This window comes from Cololabis saira, chromosome 16, assembly GCF_033807715.1.
Source record: "Cololabis saira isolate AMF1-May2022 chromosome 16, fColSai1.1, whole genome shotgun sequence".
Lineage (NCBI taxonomy): Eukaryota > Metazoa > Chordata > Actinopteri > Beloniformes > Belonidae > Cololabis > Cololabis saira.
In genome coordinates this window covers 12030893-12051048 of record NC_084602.1, presented here as the reverse complement: position 1 = coordinate 12051048, position 20156 = coordinate 12030893, and the positions used below count along the sequence as shown (strand labels likewise).

Sequence of the window (20156 nt, the reverse complement as noted above, 5' to 3'; positions counted from 1 at the left end):
TTGCTGTGTAATTGGCAGCCTTAATTTGCATTTGACAGTTATTTATCATTTGAAGGGGACATTAGTGTGCCTAAATAAATTGCCATGACAAGATGTTTTTCCACCACAATTTGTTATTGTCATTTTAAGGGGGCACTCAATACTCAAATGGGCAGTCCGGGCAGAGAGACGCTATTGCAAACAGAGCGTAGGGAGAAAGTGAGATCTGATGTATTTTTATGACCATGTGCAAAAATAAATTTAACATGCAACAGTACCAAACAATATTTAACCAGGTAACCGAGATCTGTTAAAATGGAAAAGAGAAGAAGGACTTTATGCAACACAGTTAAATCACACACAAATCTAACAAAAATCAAAAATGAAATATTTATTACAGCATTTGTGACTGAACACCTTTTAAACATTACGTCACAGTCCTCATACAAGTATTTAATGTATTTTTGACAAAGCTTAAGGGAGACGGCATCTTATCATCTAGTGAGGAACACGTGCTGAAAAAGGAAGGAATTCATGGACATACAATATCAATGCCACAGCAGATCTGAAACTAGCAAAAACATTCTTTTTCAATTGAGGTAAACACATAGAATATCTAACATGAAACAATTAATAGACTGAACTCTGTACGAAGTTTGTTACAATATTCTCTCAGCTTTTTTTCCTCCCAAAAGCATTGAGTTCATAATTTAAGTTTTTTTTTCCTTTTCTTTTTTTTGTCTGTTTGTTGTTTTTTTTTTCTATTTTAGGTTTTTTGGTGCATCAACCGTCAAATGCTTCTTCAGTGCCACAGAATCAACGTTCGTGTCAGTACTGTCCTTATGGCAAGTGTGTTGATTCGCAGAGGAAGAAGCGCTGCTGGATGTTGCTTTTTTTTTCTCCGCTACCAAGCTTCCTTCGGTAGGCTCTTAAACGAGAGTCCAGGGGTACAAAAAAAATATATATTAAAATAAAAATGTATAAAACCAACACAATCCAGTGCTTGGGCAATTCAAACAAAGAACTTTTTTTTTCTCCTTTAAAACCTACAGGGCAAACATTCATTCATGAACAAAAAAAAAAAAAAAGAAAAAGTGGGGCATGACAAATGTTCAAACTGAATCTTCTGGAGAGATCCGGTGTCATTTAGCAGCCTTTTCCCATCATGCCCTGCTCTTATGAGGGACAGGACCTGATTGCCCTCTGTGGTTTGAAGCCTTTTTGAGATGTTCCATCTTCTTAATGTTTTTTTTTCTCTCTTTTATTCCTCTTTTTTTGTTTTATAGTGCTGTGCTGCGAGACAGTTTCTCCTCCAGGAAGGAGCACACACAGTGTGAAAGAGAAAAGGTTGACCTTTAATTCTAAAACTAGCTCAGGAAACATAAACCAGGTGATCAACAAAAAATGCACAAGTTTTAACTTATTTATCTATACTTTTATACTACAGTAGTTATAACTCTTGGAGTCTTTCTGTTGTTTCTTTTTTTTAATCTTCCAGAGTGATATTTTAGAAGAGCGTGTCACGTGAAAGTGTACTGAACATGTTTATGATGGTGCGTTGAAGTGGGTGTGCGAAAAATCGTGTGTTTTTTGAGGGTGTGCGTCTGTCCGTTCTCTGCACACGTGTTTGTCAAAACATCCTCTGTTGATCTTTACCAAAAGCCGAAGACTTTACAAAGTGTTCTTGTCAGCTTGGTCCTCCGTTTTGGATGAAAGTAACAAAATTGACAAGTTTAAAAAAAAGTATCACAGCTCATCTGGAATTCTGTTTCTGTAATGTCAAATTCTGGTCAAAAGGGTTTGCTTTTATTCTTAAAAATAGTCTCAAAATAGGATTTATTAAGGGCTGCTTCCTTTTTGTTTCTTTTCTTTTCTTCTTTTTTCTCCTTTTTACTGTTTTCTTGTCGTAGCTGCTGTTGTCGTCGGTAGCAAAGTTCCCTTATACTATTGGGCGTGGATGTCCAGGCCTTGTCCTCCAGTACTGGGGTCGATGGGGGTGAGCAAAGGGGGCCTCTGTGCAGACATGGTCAGTCCCGGGTGCGACGAGGGTCCTCCGTGCATCAGCATGGCGTGGTGAGGAAGGTGTGGATGATCGGGTAGGTAGGTGTGGAGAGGGGGCCTGTGTCGGTGCTGGGAGGGATGAGAAGTCATCTGATGAGGGTTGGTGAAGGTGGGTGGGGCCATGGTCATGCCCATAGGACTGCTCTGAGGTACGTACTCCCCTGGCATGCCTGGCAGACCTTAAGTGAAAGACAGAGAGAGGAAAATGTATTGATGCAGTCAATAAAACGGTTCCCCGACTGCAGCTTTCGACATGCTCCTTCTCCATTAACAGGCCTTAATTCAATTTAAACTCAACTTCACCAACAAAGCGCTTAGCAGATTTTATGACATCGTGTGTGTGTGACTACAGAGCTTTTAGCTTCTGCAACTAAAGAGAGACATTATTGCACTGGGCTATTTTAGGCTATGGTGAGTGGTTTACAATGCCCAATAGCGTTGTGGTCGGGTCTCAGGTTTGGAAAATGATCCTCAGTCATCCACAGACACTATATTCCTGGAGGATGTTAGAAAAACCAAGCAGGCGTATTGATGTGGAGAAGTGCTAATACTTTTACAAGTGGAACAGTCAATTCCCCAGCTGAATTTAGTGACAAACTGAGCACGCATCCTCTCTTGGGGATGCGCCTCTGTGAACATATTTGACTTAGAATCCCTTTAAGAAGTTCTTAAATAATTTAGGACCCAGTTAGTTGTATCAGCAAGTCAGGGAACATTAAAAGCTTGTTTCCACTCCAGAATGAGAGCATTTTAAGCTTGCTCGTAGATGTAGGTTTGGAGAAAAAAAAAAAAAAACAAGAAAAGTAAAGCAGCAAAGATAAAAGGAAGCAGAGAGAGAAATCAAAGGGACTAGGAGGTGGGGTATGGTGATGTCCCCTAAGATGGACTCCCACTTTTTTTACGTGTAGAGATCTCAGCATGCTGGCATCTCTCACACTGTGACAGGACCCGGGACACAGAGCGGCCTCAGGAGTGCCACTGTTTGGCTTTTCACATGACTGTTTGTTGTAATCAAAAAGAAAAGAGTAAGGAGGTGGTGGGGGGTTGTTCCTGGAGCCTGGGACTGGAGTATGGGAACGGGGCTGGTCTGGAAGGCCTGGACCTTGGGGAGAGGCGAGCGAGCAGGAGGTCCCCGCCGGAGCCAGGGGGCCTGGGTCTGGGATTGGGTCTGGGGCTGGCCTGCTTTGTAATGTGAACCCCAGGGGATTTAGAAGCTGTAATAGGAGGGGAGAGGTCGCCGGGAGGTCACTAGGCATGCTCACTCTCCACATTCCTCCACCTTGGTACACTGCAATTAAGAAATTACACTGGAGGGCCCCGGTGAAGGGGAAGAGAAGGAGGGCAGAAATGAAAGAGGGAAAGCAAAAAAAAAAAAAAAGCTGAGACGAATGACCGGTCTCACTGGTTGGAAGCCGTGCCATTTTCTAATACTCCCTTTCCATGTCGGTTCATTTGAAATGCAAGTGTTTGTCAGAGCAGGTCTCTTAAAACCTCACTACTGGGGTCATAAAAGGAATAAATCACTCCGGGTGTTAGGGTATGATGGTTGCACTCGCCTCCATATAACCTGGAGCAGCTCCCGTTAAAAAGGCCCCAGCAGATGTTTTTGACACTGTAAGCTGGTAATCTCGAGTCTTGTAGGCTGGAGTCATTCCATTAAGTAGATCTGAGACCCCCCCCGTTTCTCTCTGCTTTATTAACAAGAGTGGTAAAACCATCTGAAGACAATAACCGAGGACAGCATGGGCCATCGCTGCACGCCCATGCTTCCCAACCGGCTGTGCATTTCTGTTATGGCACAGTAGTCCTGCTCAATGGCCGGCCATAATTAAGTACCAAATATACCATATTGTGTGGCTGTGTAATCAAATCAAGAAAGGATAATATTCCTCTGTATTAAGCTATTAATGTAATTGGTCATGAAGCATAAAGTATGTTGCGTAATTAAATAGTCTCAAAATTATATAGCCTTATATTAAGAATTAGCCAACCTGAGCAAATGTTGTCTCTGCGTGGCTGTTTTAGGGAACATTGATCCCTGATTTTCCTTCTCTTTTTTTTTCCCAGCTGCCATTAGCAGAGACAGGAGGGCATGAGAGTGGAGGTATAAGAGAGAGTGAGTGAAGAAGCGGAGGACCGGAGGGGTGAAATGATCTCTGTCGGAAGAATTGCCGCCGTGACCCTTTGGAAAATCCAGTCCCCATTTACATATAAAGGGTTCTTTTAATCAAGGTAAGTGTTATTATATTGTGCCTCATTGGGCAAGGGAGTTTAGGTGTTAAATAAAATCTCCTCTGCTCTGCCGTGTTATGTCTTGATTTTTCAAATGTCAGCACTGTGGCAGAATGGCCAGCTTAATCAGACTGCTGCCATTTAGCTGTATAGGGTTGTGTGTGCGTGTGAGTGCGCGTGTGTGTGTGTGTGTGAGAGAGAGGGGGAGAGGGAGGGAGAGAGGGGAGTAAAAACAGTGCTACAGAGAGACTGTTTCTGTATGTGTGAAAGACATCTCCTCCTTTTGGACACAGCCTGCATGCTTGTGTCTACAACCTTATAAATTTATCTCAGAGTCTCTTGTCTCAGGTCAGGCTTGTCACTGGCCCCCACCCTCCCTTAAATCGTCTCCCTCCAGTAAAAAATAATCAAAACACACAGCCCCCCCCCCCTTCTCTACACACACTCATTCCTCCCAATACGCAGCTCAAACCAAACCCCCCGTGAAGGATCGGCCATGTCACCCACGGCCCGTATATCTAGCTCAGGGACCGTAATGTACTGCGGTGTTCCCGTCTTTGCATATAAGATAATTTGGGCATCAATCCTTCCCCAGACAGATTTATGTCACTCGGAGGACAGTTTCACTTCTCCTTCTTTATCGCTTCACTGGAGCCTGCTTAATTTCCCCCTGTCAGCCCCTTCCCCAGGAGATGTTATTTTTTCCCTAAATGTCCAACATTTGCATTGGCTGTCCAAGATGGGGAGAGCGATGGCGCTGTTGTGATAAATAAATTTGTGCATGCCATGCCTGGTTGTGTCTTCTCCCCCCCTTTTTTTCTGTTGTTGTTCCTGTTGTCTGGCGCCACAAGTCGGGTCCTCTCTGTCCCAGGATGGTTCCCACTTTTCTCAAGTCTCCAATTCATCCTCGGGCCTCCCACGTCTAACCCTCCAAACATCTTTGCTGAAACAGCCCCTTCAGACATGCTGGAAATTGTTGCTTGCTCTACAATTGCAGCCATGGTAAGAAGATGTTTGCGCCGGTGCAGTGAAAGGGAAGTAAAAAAAATCTAAAGTTCCCCCAGCCATAGCATGTTCAGAAATCATGGAAAAAGAACCCCAGTACTTACTTCCCCCTTTTTCTTTGCGTTACAAGTTGGAGGTTACATGTAGTGCCATTGCCCATCCATGCCCATATTCATCCCCATTCCACTCATAGGCCCTAAAAAGAGGAGATAAATGCCAGGAAAAAAGGTCAGCAGGAGTTTGAATCACAGAGAGTTCAGAGAAGACCCGTTGATAGAGAGGATGAGGCTGGTTAGTTTTAGATGGAAAACAATGGAAGAAGAAGAAGGAAGTTGCACGGAAGTGGCTTAAGAGTTTTTTTGGGGAAAGTGTTTCTATTCTATACAACAAAACTAGCAAGGCAAGATAATACTTTGGGGGGAAGAAGATCTGCTCCGTGCTGAGGTGATAAATCTCATGCTACAAGCAAGAGGATCAGTGTTGATGTAGTCTGGAATGACCAGGGATGAAACTGGTGACTGCTGAAGCAAGCATGATGGAGGGATGAAGGTGGAGAGGAGGCGAACGGACTCACCAGCTGGTCGGATCCCCATGTGCTGCTGACCATCCAGAACGAAGCTGCCCATTGGCTGGCCCTCTGGACTGTACGCTGCTCCTTGGCTCACTGAAGGATCAAGAAGAAAACCTGATTGTAGTCAAAACGTGGACATGAAAAAGGGAGGGGAGGGGGAAGAAGAAGAGAAAACACACCAGACAATCAGCAATTGTCCCAGCTCCAGCCCAAACATACTGTAAGACATTGTGCTTGTGTTTGCGGACCGCACTGACTGACGCGTGGCATGCAAACACGCATACAGTCGGTCCTTATGCATGCAAGCACACACACTTGTGCGTACGCTCAGTCAGTGTCATTCAAAACCACGCTCACAGGAGAAACATTGTTTTCAAAAGGAGAGAAGAAAACATGCAGTTTAACATAATGGGAAGAAGTTCAGTCTGTACAGGAGCTCTCATAGATGACATTTCTTTTTTTAAGGAAGACAAAATATACTATTTTAGAAACCTGATAATCCCAAAAACCGGCAAATTATGTTTTATTATAATAGATTTATCTGATTATATGATACACAAGAAACAGAAGCAATCAATTAACTGTAAAGATTTTTTATCTTATTATTCTCAGCCTTAATGAACTAATGTTCTTCGGAATCTGTAGAAAACAGTGCATTCCAGGATGTAACAGCATTATCTTGGATAATCTGTAATTCTTGAAGATTAGAGGGAGTTGTTAGTCATGCCATGTTTGTTTAGATTGCTCATTTGCATGCATGAGTTGTTTGTTGCAAAATTCCTCATAAAATCGACAGTAACTGTAGAAAGTCGCTCTTAATCATGACTTGTGCTCCTTAGAAATATATCTCCACCCTTATGAGTAGGAATCTTTATGAGACGGTGAGCTCGCTAATCAACAAAAACAGCTTTTCCCTGCCTGAGACAAATAGCTTGGCTTGTTTTTAGTAATGCCATAGTCAATGAAGCTTAGGGTGACTAAATCACTCCACAGGTTCACAGGGTTTAGAACTCAGAGAGAGCTTTTTCAACCCTCCGAAAATGATGGAGTTATGAATCACCATTTTAAAATGCTCTTATAAAACATAAGAATATGGTATTATATAATGGAGTTAAATGAAACCCATTCTCATTCACAAATGAAAAAAAACAAAAAACGAACGCATAGCCTTTTGAATTTCTTTATATACTAAAAATGTGTTAAATGTCTTCTTTAAAAGGCAGGGGAGTAATCGCCACCTCCCCTAAACTAGGCTGGATAAAGTAAAAAAAATAAAATGGGAGAGTTAAGAAAAAAGAAAAGAAAAAGCAAAAGACTCAGAAATGGCTGGGATTTCTGGCACTTCTCTTGTGTCCAATTATCAATTCACAGAGAGAGCGCTAATATACGGTACCTCTCTGCACTTATACTGGGAAGTCTCCAATTAGTCTATCAGCAAACGGCTTGCAAACGCTGCTGAACACATCTCACTGGGAAAACGAAAATGAAATGTAAATTGGGAAAAAAAAAAAAAGCGAGGGAATTTTTAGGGAACTATGTGTAGTGGGTGCCATGTTTAAATAAAAACCCACATAAAACTGGGCACGATGTGCTTGCCAGTAAGTGATTTAGAGTGGGGAGCTTCATGTTGTGGCAAAAAAAAAAGAAAAAAGAAAAAGAAACATGGAGTGGGTAAGCAACACACTACTGTAGCTTTGCTGGATTGTGCTGCTTCTTTCTCTCTTTTTTTACCTGCTCGATTTGACTGGTCAATCATGGGTTGTACTATTCTTCTCCTGGCGTTAATAAACCTGGCAGAGAGAAAGAAAGAAAAAGAAAAACAGAGAGAGGAGAAAAACAAACGTTAAATCACCCTGCATTCACACATAGAAAGATTCATCACAAGCTTCCACAAAGACAAACAGTTTTGCATGACTTAATGGCAACATTAGCCACCGAGTCCTTGAGAGAAGCGCACACAACAAAACAGCAACAAACAAAAGGGCAATTGTGTGCTGACTTGGGAACCCAGTGAGGGATACTTTTAATGTTCCATATGATCTATTCCCCCTCTTTTAATAAAGCTTTTGATTACATTGGGTTGCTATGGGCACCAAGGAGACATTCCTCAAGTATTAAGTGCAGCTTGGGCACAGGAGCTTGGGCACATCCCTTTCTCCCTCCTCCCTTCTCCGTCACTCCAGAAACCAGCTGCATACAGCAATTTTTTACACCGACAGTAAACACCACTCCCTATAAAACATTTTTTTCCCCAGTGTTACCATGCAACATATTTTCAAACTAAGCTTTAAGTTGGGAAAATGTAGGATACAAATGGTTTCTTTCATTGCAACGTTACCACTCCACCCCCACCTCTGCCGTGCCGTCCCCCCTCTGTGGGACCCCCACTCTGGCTGCATTGTAGGGGGTTCTGCTCCCCTTCCAGCTGTCTCAAAATGAGGACCAGGCATGGGCCACTCCGTGCTTTCACAAGGTATTGTTATGTCAGTTAGCCCATCAATTAGGCTGTCTGAAGTTTTATCACCACCACAGCAGCGAATAAGTGCAGCTCTACAAAGCCTCCCCAGCCTGCCTTGCTCCTGTGGCTTTTCCACTGTAGAGCCGGAGGTCATCGGGAGGTTAGTGCCAGCCAGGGGCAACCTTCTTAACTTCCAATGGGGTGCCTTGGGCTATGTCAAACGCAAGCTGACCACTCAGGCCAAGCAACCTCTTTCACTTCATTTTTTTTTTCTTTTTAACCTTCAATTGTTGAATGGACAACATTTATTTACATTACATTTTTTAGAAATTCTGTCATCCTTTGATTGACTTTCAACAACTTAGAAACGTGAAAGTAGCACTGCAGGTACCACCATGTGGTTGATATTAAGGAGTGGCGTCAAATTATGTTGGAGCTGTCCAGCGCTCTGGTTCCAAAAAATAGAGAGAGAGAGAGAGAGAGAAAGGCTTCACCTCTATATCCTAACATACGGGCCCTCTGCAACATCAGTACGGCTCAAGAACCGGTCATTAGAAGGAAGGGAGAGCTGGAACCAATTTGGGGTCCTAATCCCCCATGAAGCCCTGATACCTGCCCTTACCTTCTCCAATGAACTTAAATGCCTGTAATCTGCCCAGCTCAAAGTGACATGGTTAAATGTACAAAATGCACGGCTGGGAAAAGAGAGACGCGGCACTCATTTGCCAGGGGGCAACCAGAGTGCAGGTACGCAGGGGTGCCGTGGGCCCCCCGAGAGAAAAAAGATGAAACACATCCATATGAGAATACGAGAGAATGAAAGAGGAGGACGTGGAGGTGAATGAGAGTTGGTTTGGAAATCTTGTGTTTGTGATGCACGGTTTGTGATTTAAGGGAGGAATGAGGAGGAAGTTTTATTAACTGGGAGAGTGTTTTTTTTTTTTTGATAGAACAAAGGGGACAAAGCATCATCAGATAACTCTGCTGCCAAAAAAAAGGCAGTGAAGCTTAAGAGAGAAATACGGTCCCAGCATCAAAACCAGCTGAGCAAGTAAACAGTATAAAATATATGTGCAGGTTATAAAATATATGTCTTGCTTTCTCCCTCTCTAGATGAACCAAGGGTTTCACAATCACAACCACATGCATTCTTACCTATTCGGGTCATAACCATAAACACATAGTATTAGGAATGTTCTTCCCAGGTGCTAAATTTGACCAAAGGTTGAAATACTCCAAGGAGAATTTTGTAGGATCAAAGAGAAATTGTCTTTTTCTACTTTATTAAAAGCAGTGTTCTCCAACTTGTTTTTTTTGTTTTTTTTTCAACTTCTTACAGGCAATGTTTGACTTACGGTAAAGGGGCAAAGATTCAGCGTGCTTGCTCGCATTGAAATGGTAATTTTCCGAACGAAAACAGCTCATTGCACTGTACACAAACATATGGATATTCAAATATTTTCCCCAACAGCCTGTTTCTGAGATGGGCCTGCTTCTTGTCAACATTCCCTTACGCACTAACTAACACCATATCGCACTACAAAGTCACACAGGCTCTGTTTCTGCACGCTAAACAAGTTCCCGGAGTAACCGGCAGGCGATGAGGTACGCTGGAGGGAGCTGGAGCTGGAGGGGTGGGGGGTGGCAGGGGTGGGGGGTTTGACCAAGAAACCCTCTCTTGGCCTCAGAGCACCTTTTATCAGTCTGAGTAAAGCCAATTGAGATTATCAGAGCCAGGCCTGATAACAGTGTTTTCCCTCGACCCGTGAGCTGCTAATGGAGTGTACTTAGAACAACACAACCAGGAATCCTCCAGAGATGGAGGCCAGTCAGCTCGGATGGACAGTCAGATGGACGCACGGTCCCAGGAGAAGCACAGAGGTTGACCACAGCCAGTGAGAATCCCTATAAACCACTCGCTAAAGCGCACGTGTGCTTGCAAATATATACACATCGCCCAAACCGTGGATACAACCACAGCCACAGCCAGCGTGTCCGAAGGCTAACCAGAACGCAAGAGGCTCACAGGGGACGCTGGCGTAAAACCTCCAACCCAAAGTCATGTTTTATTATCTACATCTGGTGGTCTAGCTTATTATGGCCTGCCTCTGCTCAGTGTTAGCACACAGAAACACCAACACACACATGCACACTCAGTACACAGAGTACCTCTCAGCATGGGAACTCCATGCTGTCTTCAAACAAATAATTAAAGGCAGGGTTAAGGGGTCACGAGGAGGTCATTCATTGGGATACAGCTCAGAATGTGTACAATACCCCCGGAGAAAGCATGTATGGAGGGGGTGGCAGCAGCAGCAACCCACTGCTGTTTAATGTGCGCAGCTAATGTCGTTCAGCCATTAAGCCTTAAACACATTTTCATGTCGCATATCAAAAACTACACTTGCAGTGCTAAGTGCGCTATGGAGCGTGCATGTGAATATGTATGCATGTGTCAGTCAGTGTGTGTGTGTGTGCGTGTGTGAGTGTGTCTGTTGTGCATGTCAGCACATTCTTCACAGACTATTGCCAACTGGCCCACAGTAGCACTTCCAGCTGACATGCCCTAATACAGTGTAAGAGATACATGCGTGCAAACACACGTGTGAGAAGATACGACACGCATCCCCACCGGACGACGGTGGACCCAACTCCTCGGTGATAGAAAGTGGTGGGTTTGTTCTCGAGCTCACAGAGGAAAGTAACAGACAGATATGAATGATGGAGCCAGGGCAGCGGGAGTCCACTTGACCCAGCTTCTCCACTGGGCTGGATCAACACGACGTCCATGGTTGATAATATCTGTTCTCACACAAGGGGAGGGCTTCAGAGAGACCTCTTTAGGTGTTAAATACCCTGTCCAACACACAATGAGCTGTTAGTGCGTATGTGGGTTTGGTGGGATTGAAAACTTACATAGAAGTTCCGTTGCTCTAAAACACTAACTTTTAATGCGATAAACCCAACTGCCTTGTCATTATATGCTGTCAAAGTCTGTGGAAGGTTACTGGAAGATGTAATCATCGCAAACCAGTCTGTCTGACTCAGGGCTTGCCTTTTGTTGTCTTCCTGTACTTCCTCATCTCAATCTGTCAGAAAGGCCTTGTTTCTGGTTAACTGACTTGCAGCCACACCTGGTAAGTCACTCATGTTTTCAGCATTCCTGCCCTCAGAAATTGTCATGCCAAACCACCCTACCCTGGAGCACAGCCAAGAGACGGAGTGAGGGAGGGAGGGAGGGAGGGAGGCGAGGCGGAGAGAGTTTCGTCGCATGGCTGGCCAATTGCTGTAGAGATGGAGGGAAGGGAGGGGGGGGCAATCAGGAGTTGGGTCACTCGTTTGACGAGTCTGTGATGAAAGAAAGAAGCCGTACCAGAGCCAGAATGGGACTTGATAGAAAAACAGACAAATGCTAAGCATGTCTAGCCCGATACATTACCACCAGACTGCTGTGAACAGCGCATCCAAAGAAAGGAGGTGGCTTTGAGACTGCAACACATAAAGTGGTGACAGATTATTACCTTCACGGATGACCAGCACATGCCAATTTTGAAGGCTCATATGCTTGTAGGAAGGGAGGTGGGGTGCAAGTTTCCATTGGCTGGTCAAATTCCTGGGCCCCTGTCTGTCTGCCTTTGTGGGAAGATTACATGCAACACAATCTGAACAAGAACGTGCTTAGCTCAGTTCATGATCACTGCTGCAAACATGACTGTCCTCTGGTTCCTATTAAAGCTCATTGCTTCCATACTTCCGCTTCAGACAGAAATAAAGATTCCAATCCCTCAGCAATTGAGCCACAGCTCGCTGGAATCAAAAGAAGGGATGTCTTAGTTTGATCCTCTCTCTCTCTCAAAAAGAAACACGCAGAGCAAAAAAAAAGCACAAACACTGCATGTCCTTTGACCAGGAAGTGCATGCAAATTAACCCCATGACGACTGTGTGTTTAGTATAAGCAAACACTAATTATGGTCTGGTCTGACAATCAGGGACTACTGAACCTCCAACACTGATCTATTGTAATGGCAACAACAGTGATTTAATCTTCTCACATGGTCCAGCCAGGCCACCTTTAAACACTTTTAGACCTCCGGTGGTTTTGCTGCCAGGCTGAACTTTCAGTATCGGCGGATTCATCATAAACTATCCAAAGAGGCTTTTTACAAGTTCTACTTGTCCAGGGGTGGAGATAAAAGACAGAGAGAGATAAGAAAAGGATGAGGAAGCTTCCTCAAACTCATCCTATCAGAGACAGAGTTTCCCCCTCTTTTTTTGTATCCCCTCTTTCCTTCTTTAAGTTAAAACAGGAGTCAGGAGACATGCGCCGGACGAACATTACCTCACCGCTGTGTTTGATTTAGTGCAGATGTGAAGCACAGCAAGGCAGGATCTTTTTTTTTTTTCAGAAACGTCAGACAGGGCCCACGTTTGGAGCAGCCACTGTGTTTACATAGTTTTACCTCCATCTATCTCTCTCTTTCTCTCATCCACGGTGGATTCACACACACACACTCTCACTCTCACACACACACACACACACACACACACACACACACACACTCACACACACACACACACACTCTTTTGTCTGTTTCTGAAAGGGGGACTGTTTCACCTCTCCTCCATGGACTTTCACTGACCTGTTTTTCTTTTCCTTTTTATTACTTCATTCATTGCCCATTTGTGGCATCCCCCCCTCAGTCCTATATGACTAACATTTGCATTGCTCTGTCAGTCTAGCTGCAGAAGTCATTTCTCTCTGAAACCCGGGGAGTTCGAGTCATTAAGACTGCAGAGGAAAATCAGACAAAGACTTATATATTTGTGTTGCAAACTGACAAGATTTAACGAGCAGCTAATTAAAATAAATCAATATCACTGCGGCATGCTTTGCTCCCTGTCTGTCTGTCTTTTGCCGCTCTGATTCCCCTGCACCAAAGAGGTGGAGCACCGCACTGTTGAGTGCAATGCTCGGCGAACAAGATTTTAACCCTAAGATGAGGGTTCATGTAGTATGCATTGTGATGAATGAGTAAAAAGGTCTCTTAGTCATAAAAAAGTAAACATTTACAAGAGAAAAATAACTCCAGGGGCAACTCCATCTGCTACAAAAACAAGAAAAACAACAAAAGACACGAACATAGACGTCTTTCCTGCTATTTACCCTCCCATCTAACACCTTCCCGCCTCTTCCCCCTTGTCCAGTGAGGGCATGTCACCTCTGGGCCTTGCAGTCCAGCAAGCCTGACCCCTACAAGGCGGGCTCGGCGGCCCCAGCTGCTGACTGTCCGTCAAACACCTCCAGAGCAGCGCAGGGCCAGGAAGACCACGCTTGTTGCCCCTTTGATCCAGTAAGCAGCAGCTGCTGCTCCACACAGCAGCACTTTGTTTCTCTGTCTCCTCACCATACTCTGTCCTACGGCACAAAAACACTGAATCCGGCACAGGAGTGGAGGGAGAGAAGGGGAGAAGAAGAGGGGGAAAATGTGGGGGGTTATAGGGTGGTAAGGGCTTAAAAAAAAAAAAAAAAAACATTTCTTTCCTCACTACAACACCAACAAGCTCTGACAACATCAGCGGGGGGTTTTCTTGGCACCAACACAGCTCTCAGGCATCTCCTGCTTGACGCTTCACCCTCCCTTTTCTTTCAAGAGATATGATAGTTATTGTTCAAATCAGCCAGGGTGAATGGGATGGACTGAGGCCAAGAGCCTGCCGCAGGCGTCAACACACCTGTATGAAAGAGGCCTTATTGTAGCAACCCAGCGTGGCTAACCTGCCCAAGCTCTACCAGTTTCCTGACATACAGAAGGAAGATAGGATCATCTCTTCTTTCTGTTTTTTTTTCCTCTATTTTCCCTAATTAACTTCATTTACCTCAACGGTTGGCACCTTTGCCCCTGGAATGTTATTGTTTTATTATTCTTGAGTATGCAACTGCACAGGGGAATTGGGAGAACCCTGATCCACGTTCACTTGTTGGCAAAGCCCTCTTCTCTCATATTTGCACGACTCCCTTAAGACGATACCCTATCAACATGCAAAGGTGCACTAAAGGTATTTTGCTTGCTTGCTCGGGAGCGGAGGGACCAACAGCTGTGTTTGCAATTGTTTGAAGTTGTCTCAGAAACAGCCGCGTCAATTTTAGACCCCCGTCAAAGGTTCCAGCACGTAACACATGACAGAAGCCGTCAGCGCTGGAAAGGTAATGCTCATTGCTCAGACGCCAGTTTCGCACCATGCTGGCTGCATGAGGGATTCCTCTTTCATGCAGGTCCAGCAAGATACAGAACAGAGACATAACTTGCAGGCTGCCGCTCAAGCAGACACTTAAGAAACGCGCCGAGGAGAAAGGAGTAAAGCAGATGCAAAAAACTGAATCCAGGGCTATCATTACCCCGGTCTATTTGTCAACCCTCCTGAGATAAATGGATGCTCTTAAAATAACACCAAAATGTCTTAGTTGTGCATTAGTTTTCTAGAGCATCACCCCATTGCCCGGATTTTGCTCTTTTTTCCTTGACAATGACACCTTTGTACATCTCTGTTGGGAGGGTAGATATAATCCCGGTTTTTATCCACTTCTTACTGCTATCACACAAATGTCTGTCTTTTTTAGCCTCTGTTTTTCCCTGCATTATCTTTCCATCTCTTATTTCCTTCACCCTGTCTTTGTCTCCCCCTCTGTCATCTTCTGCTCCCTTTTATTCACAACCCCTCTCTCCCTGTGCCTGGTAATCGAGTGAGAGTCTGTGACTCTGTGACTCCCCGTTATTGTCAGATATCAAACAGGGTGGCTTTGTGGATTACCAGGGGAAGCTGATAATGGCATGATAGAGGCGTTATATTTCAAACAAAATTGAGTGTCAATTGCCTGCATCGTCTAGGCAACACAAGTGCCTGCACTGCAGCAGCCAGGCAGGAAATAAGGCCAATCTGGTCCCCCTTGCTTCATATCAAACGCTCTCTCTGCTCCCTCCTTTACAACGATAGCAGGTTTCAGCCATTACAGCAGAAGAGGAGGCCTGCCAAGAGCAACAGTTAAATTCATGCACTCGTACTTGCTTGGCAGTATATATGCCTGCACATTTACCCTCACTTTTGTTGTCCGTTTATTCCCCTGAATATCAAAGTGCATAAGGGGTGTAAAGCTGTGCTCAAGCTGCTCGCGTTTTATCACCTCACCCCGTCTCCTAAGTATACATGCAAATCTGATCCCGATAAAGCTTTTTTTAAAACCCTCACACTGTCATACTTTTAAGCATGAATTTAGATGCACATGGAGATATCCAAGAGGGAAACCCAAACGTTGACATTATGTAATGCTTGGGTTCGGCCAGTGCTTTACTTCAAGTCCTTAAAAAAGAAAAAAAAAGCAGACCAGTGCAAATAAAAGAGTGTGTGAGTGTGTTTGGAAAGGGATTCTCCATCCCGCTGGGATATCATCATCCTCTCATCGCTGTGGCTCGGGCTCGACTGTGTATTTCCATCAAGTACATTTTCCGTGATGTGTCTGAGAATGAGTCCTAGCACATATTAGTGACCACGAGACTCATCGGTTAAATGTTGTCAGCTTGCTTCTGACTTCCCTGTTGAATAATTAATCTGAGTTTCAATTGCACATAACCGCTTTGACATACATACGCTTGAACGCACAGTATCACACACACACGCACACACACACGCACACGTGCAGACACGATCAGAAGTTTGAGGCCAAAAAGCAAAGCAGTGGGCTAGTGATATAAATAGCGGTTGTTTGTGGAGGGGACTGCTGGCAGCAGCGGCAGTGACACTGTGGAGCCGACCACAGGGGACTCCCATGTGCCTGGTGGCCTGAAGTGAGTCTCTCAGATCAGCTCCACCACTCACTGCTCTGCTTTGACTGGCCTCCTTCATATGTGACAGCCTTAAACAAATACAACAAAGATACAGTCAACTCAGCCCGCTCTGCAGAGCACGACCCTTCAATTTAAGTCTGTGGGCTGTCTTGTGTGATTCTCTATGCGAAAGCTGTAAAACAAACTCAAAACACAGGCCTCATTTTGATGAAAGTTTCATTTTTAGGGACCAAAGGGAGGAAAAAAAAACCTGCTTTTGACAAAATGAAGAGGGTTTCCCAGTTTAACAAGAACAAGCTAAAGCATATGTGTCAGCTCGTAACCCCCCCCCCCCTCACAAGATATATCTACTTTATTTTCTATGCCCGCTAGGGGAAAAGGATTTCCCCTTGCCATCCCCCTCCCACTTCACTTGTTCACAGAGACTCCCAATTGAAACATCATCACTGGTAATGAGAAGGATAAATATTCATAAGGCTAAGAAAAAAAAAATAGATAACGGTAATACACTCCTCATTGTTCTTCCCCCTCCCTTCCCTTCCTATGGCTGTGTATCTCTAGATCATGTTATGCATGCTTTAGTGTGGGCTAATTCCTGCAGCTACTTCTGATAACCTCATCAAAGTGAACGTATGGGTGGCGGCAAATGGCCCCATTTAGCTCTCGCATCTCCCAAATTGCACGTTTTTTGCTTTAAAATACACCGTTTTTCTGCAAATGCCATCACACTCCTGCTTGGCACAAACATACCGTATTTTCGCGACCATAAGGCGCACATAAATTTTCTTTTTTTTTCTTTAAATGTGCCGGGCGCCTTATGAAACGGTGCGCCGTGTCTATTACCTGAATTACGGTAATGTAAGGCCGGCCACCATGAGAACGGTAAAAAGAGAAGGGGGCGGGTGAAGCGAAATAAAATATCAAACTAAGTTTTGCTCCTGCTCTACTTTTAAATAAGCACTCTTGTGTGTGTGTTCTGCAGCGCGTGTGTGTGTTCTGCAGCGCGTGTGTGTGTTTTGCAGCGCGCGTGTGTGCAGCTCCGTGTCTGTAGACTGCGCCTTTTGGGTCGGTGCGCCGTATGTGTGTTTTAAAACCAAAAATGACACACAAAACTGAGGGTGCGCCTTTTCACACGGTGTGCCGTATGGTCGTGAAAATACGGTACTCAAATCTAATCACCATGAGTAGATATTTGAATACAAGGTAGAGTGATCTTTCAATTTTAGAGACTGTTTGCGATCTAAAAGTGGACGTTTAAGTTGGTTTGGTCACTTGCAGGTAAACTTCATGGGGAGGCCATAGATGCAAAACCAGCCGGCTTTAATCTGACCATGATATTAGCTTTTCAAAATGTATTTTCCTCCGAAAGCCCCAAACACTGTCCATTGCCCTCCATAAAGGGACGATTGGCTGATAGGTTCCCAAATTGAAATGAAGTGGGGCAGGGCGTAGCTTAAAGCAACAAAGGTCTGTATTGATTCATGGGACTGTCCATGATAGGCTTATTGGCCTACACCTCAAAGTCACAGAGGACACGGGGGCCTTGAATACCAGCTACAGAAAATACACAGCCGAGTTGTTAAGGATGTGATTACAATGCGCTCTTGTTTTAAATCCCAAAACATTTACTTTCATTGTAAGAGAGAGGGTGAGGTCACTGGAGGTTGTATTAAATGTGAAACCACACAGACAAACCAAAGATAAAAGACGAGGTATTTTTCTGTATCAAAATACAGGGAACGAAGGGCAATGTGATGTGAGTAAGAAGGAGGTAAAGGAAAAACAGACAGAGTGAGAGAATGAGCATGTCTGGACAGAGAGAAAATACCTTGTGGAGGTTCACGGAGTTAAAAGAGCTCAGCCAAAGAAGGAGCTCCTGTCCTCTTTGGCTCCAGCAAACACACACACACACACACACACACACACACACACACACACAGACACACACACACACATATATATACCCTCAAGGCCATTCTGCTACACCTGGTCACTTTTATCCCTTTTAGTCCCCCAAACCCCTCCCTTCCTCCCAGAGTCACACACAACATCCAGGCCCATTCACACTATCACCGAGGCACACAGAAGGAGTGTGAGGCTAACGCACGGCTCCTGTAGCTATTTCCCTCAGCAGATAATACTAATTATTCCAAATCTACTCTGTCAGGTTGACTGATCCTCGTGGGGCCTCAATTTAAATCTCTCTTTCTCTTTCTGTCACAAGTTGTCTCTCAGCCATAGACCACGAAAAGACTGAGAATCTTAACCAACTGACCTCAAGAGTAAAAAACTAAACATAAACGAGGTGATGAGCCATGAACACGCACACGGCTCCACTGCAGCTCCAGTGCATGCCTTTCTTTGGGAAAAGCAGACCTTATCCAACAACTGCCAAAACTTTTCTTAAAATGCGTGACTCCCTTCCTAATCAAATATACCAGGCAAGCAAACGCAGTGAACTGAAACATCACAAAGAATGAATTACATCATCTTGCATGCAATCCAAATGACTAATGCACCTTTCAGGATGTGTAAGTCCCCCCCCTGCTTGCACTTGCTGTTGGCACCCGCGTTTTAGAGCTAAATCACAGTTCAATATGTCGCTTTCCGACTGCACACCCTTGCAAACCTGCAGACACCATCCGTCCCGTCGAGCTCTGAAGGCGAATGGAAGCTCATAAACAGAGACTTGACTGTATAGACTTTGCATTTTATCTTTCGAGCAGTTTCCCCCGTTTATGAGCGAGCCACCTTTACAAGAGGGGGGAGGAAGTGAGGGATGGGGAGGATGGAAGGATGGAAGGATGTCGGAGGAGACGTGCGAGGATGACGGTGAGGATGTCTAGAAAAGGCGGCGATAGCGGGATAAAGAAGAAGAAAAAGAATGAGGCACAGGTTGGGCGAATGAGATAGAGGAAGGGCTGGGGTCACAAATCTTGCTGCTATTCTAGTACGTGACATCTTCGCTCGTTTGCGGCTGCTCATTAACAAACAATACTGCTGTGAAATTGGTTTAATGACAAAGTAATAAAATTGCTATTCTGCTCACAGATGGCCTCAGGCGCAACGAGATTCTAGCAGGCTTACTGTGGCTGCCCGTCTGCATTAAGCTGCGTGGTTATGAAAACAGCACCTCTACACTTTCTTTCTCACTATCACCTACCATATTTTTTTTTCTTTTTCTTCTTACAAATGACATAAATTAACCTACTTTCCCCCCTTGTATTCTCTTTGAATTCTCCCTCTCCCACATTCTCACCCTCTTGCTCTCCTCGCTCTCTCTAGTGTATTCTCTCGATCTTTCTCCAGTTCTCACCCTCAGTACAGAAATTACCATCTTAAAATAAAAAAAAGGGAGGCCTGCCCACGCAAACGCAGCTCGACTTCATTTCAAACGCAGAGCCCTTGTTATTAAACGACCCACCAATAAAACCAAGCCGTTGAGGAATAAAAGAGCCAAAAGGAGCAGAGAAGTACAAAGACCTCCCTCCTCCCATCTCTCTCCATCTCTCTCTAATGCTTTCTCTGTAATGCCTCTTTCAGCTCTTCGCCTATCTATCTCGCCTCGTCTGGTTTCGTTCTCCTTGCATTCTGTCTGAGCTGAGAGAATTCCACAGCCTTGGAGAGTCCTGAGCTTGTAATTGGAAAAAACAAGTTAAAAAAACAAAAATACAAAAAAAAAAAAACTCATTTTTTTTTGTGCATGATCGGCCAACATTGCCAGTTTTATTAAAACACCAGCTGCTTTTCATAACTCTAGGCTCACACGACGGTGGGCACCGGGTCTGCTCCGCAGCCTCGGTGGGTGTCCGTGCCACGCTATGACCCAATGTGCCCCCAGTGCCCAGTAAAGTGGAAGTGGGCCCTGTTAATCACACTGAACATTTCAACAGGCCCTCCTGTACTCACACACAACACATGCTGTGTACCCAAAGAGCCCACATAAACACAGTGGCACACATTAGCATCAGCTGTTTAAGACTCCCATGGCTTATCCTGTGAGCAAAG

At 44.6% G+C, this 20156-nt stretch overlaps 1 protein-coding gene across 11 annotated transcripts in view; it reads right to left on the bottom strand.

The window, feature by feature from the left end:
• Window positions 1-355: 355 nt before the first annotated feature.
• Window positions 356-20156, bottom strand: part of meis2a (Meis homeobox 2a) — a 79592-nt gene continuing 59791 nt past the window's right edge. For 4 of the 11 annotated variants that reach the window (XM_061744343.1, XM_061744345.1, XM_061744346.1 and 1 more), the window contains 3 exons: window positions 7580-7638; window positions 5852-5962; window positions 356-2219 (listed from right to left, as the gene is read on the bottom strand). In XM_061744343.1, the coding sequence (XP_061600327.1) occupies window positions 1924-2219; window positions 5852-5962; window positions 7580-7638 (466 nt within the window). In that variant the 3' untranslated portion in view covers window positions 356-1923. Of the gene's footprint in view, window positions 2220-5381; window positions 5474-5851; window positions 5963-7579; window positions 7639-20156 lie in introns of all 11 variants that reach the window. The other 7 variants (XM_061744351.1, XM_061744353.1, XM_061744352.1 and 4 more) reach the window with 3 other exon arrangements.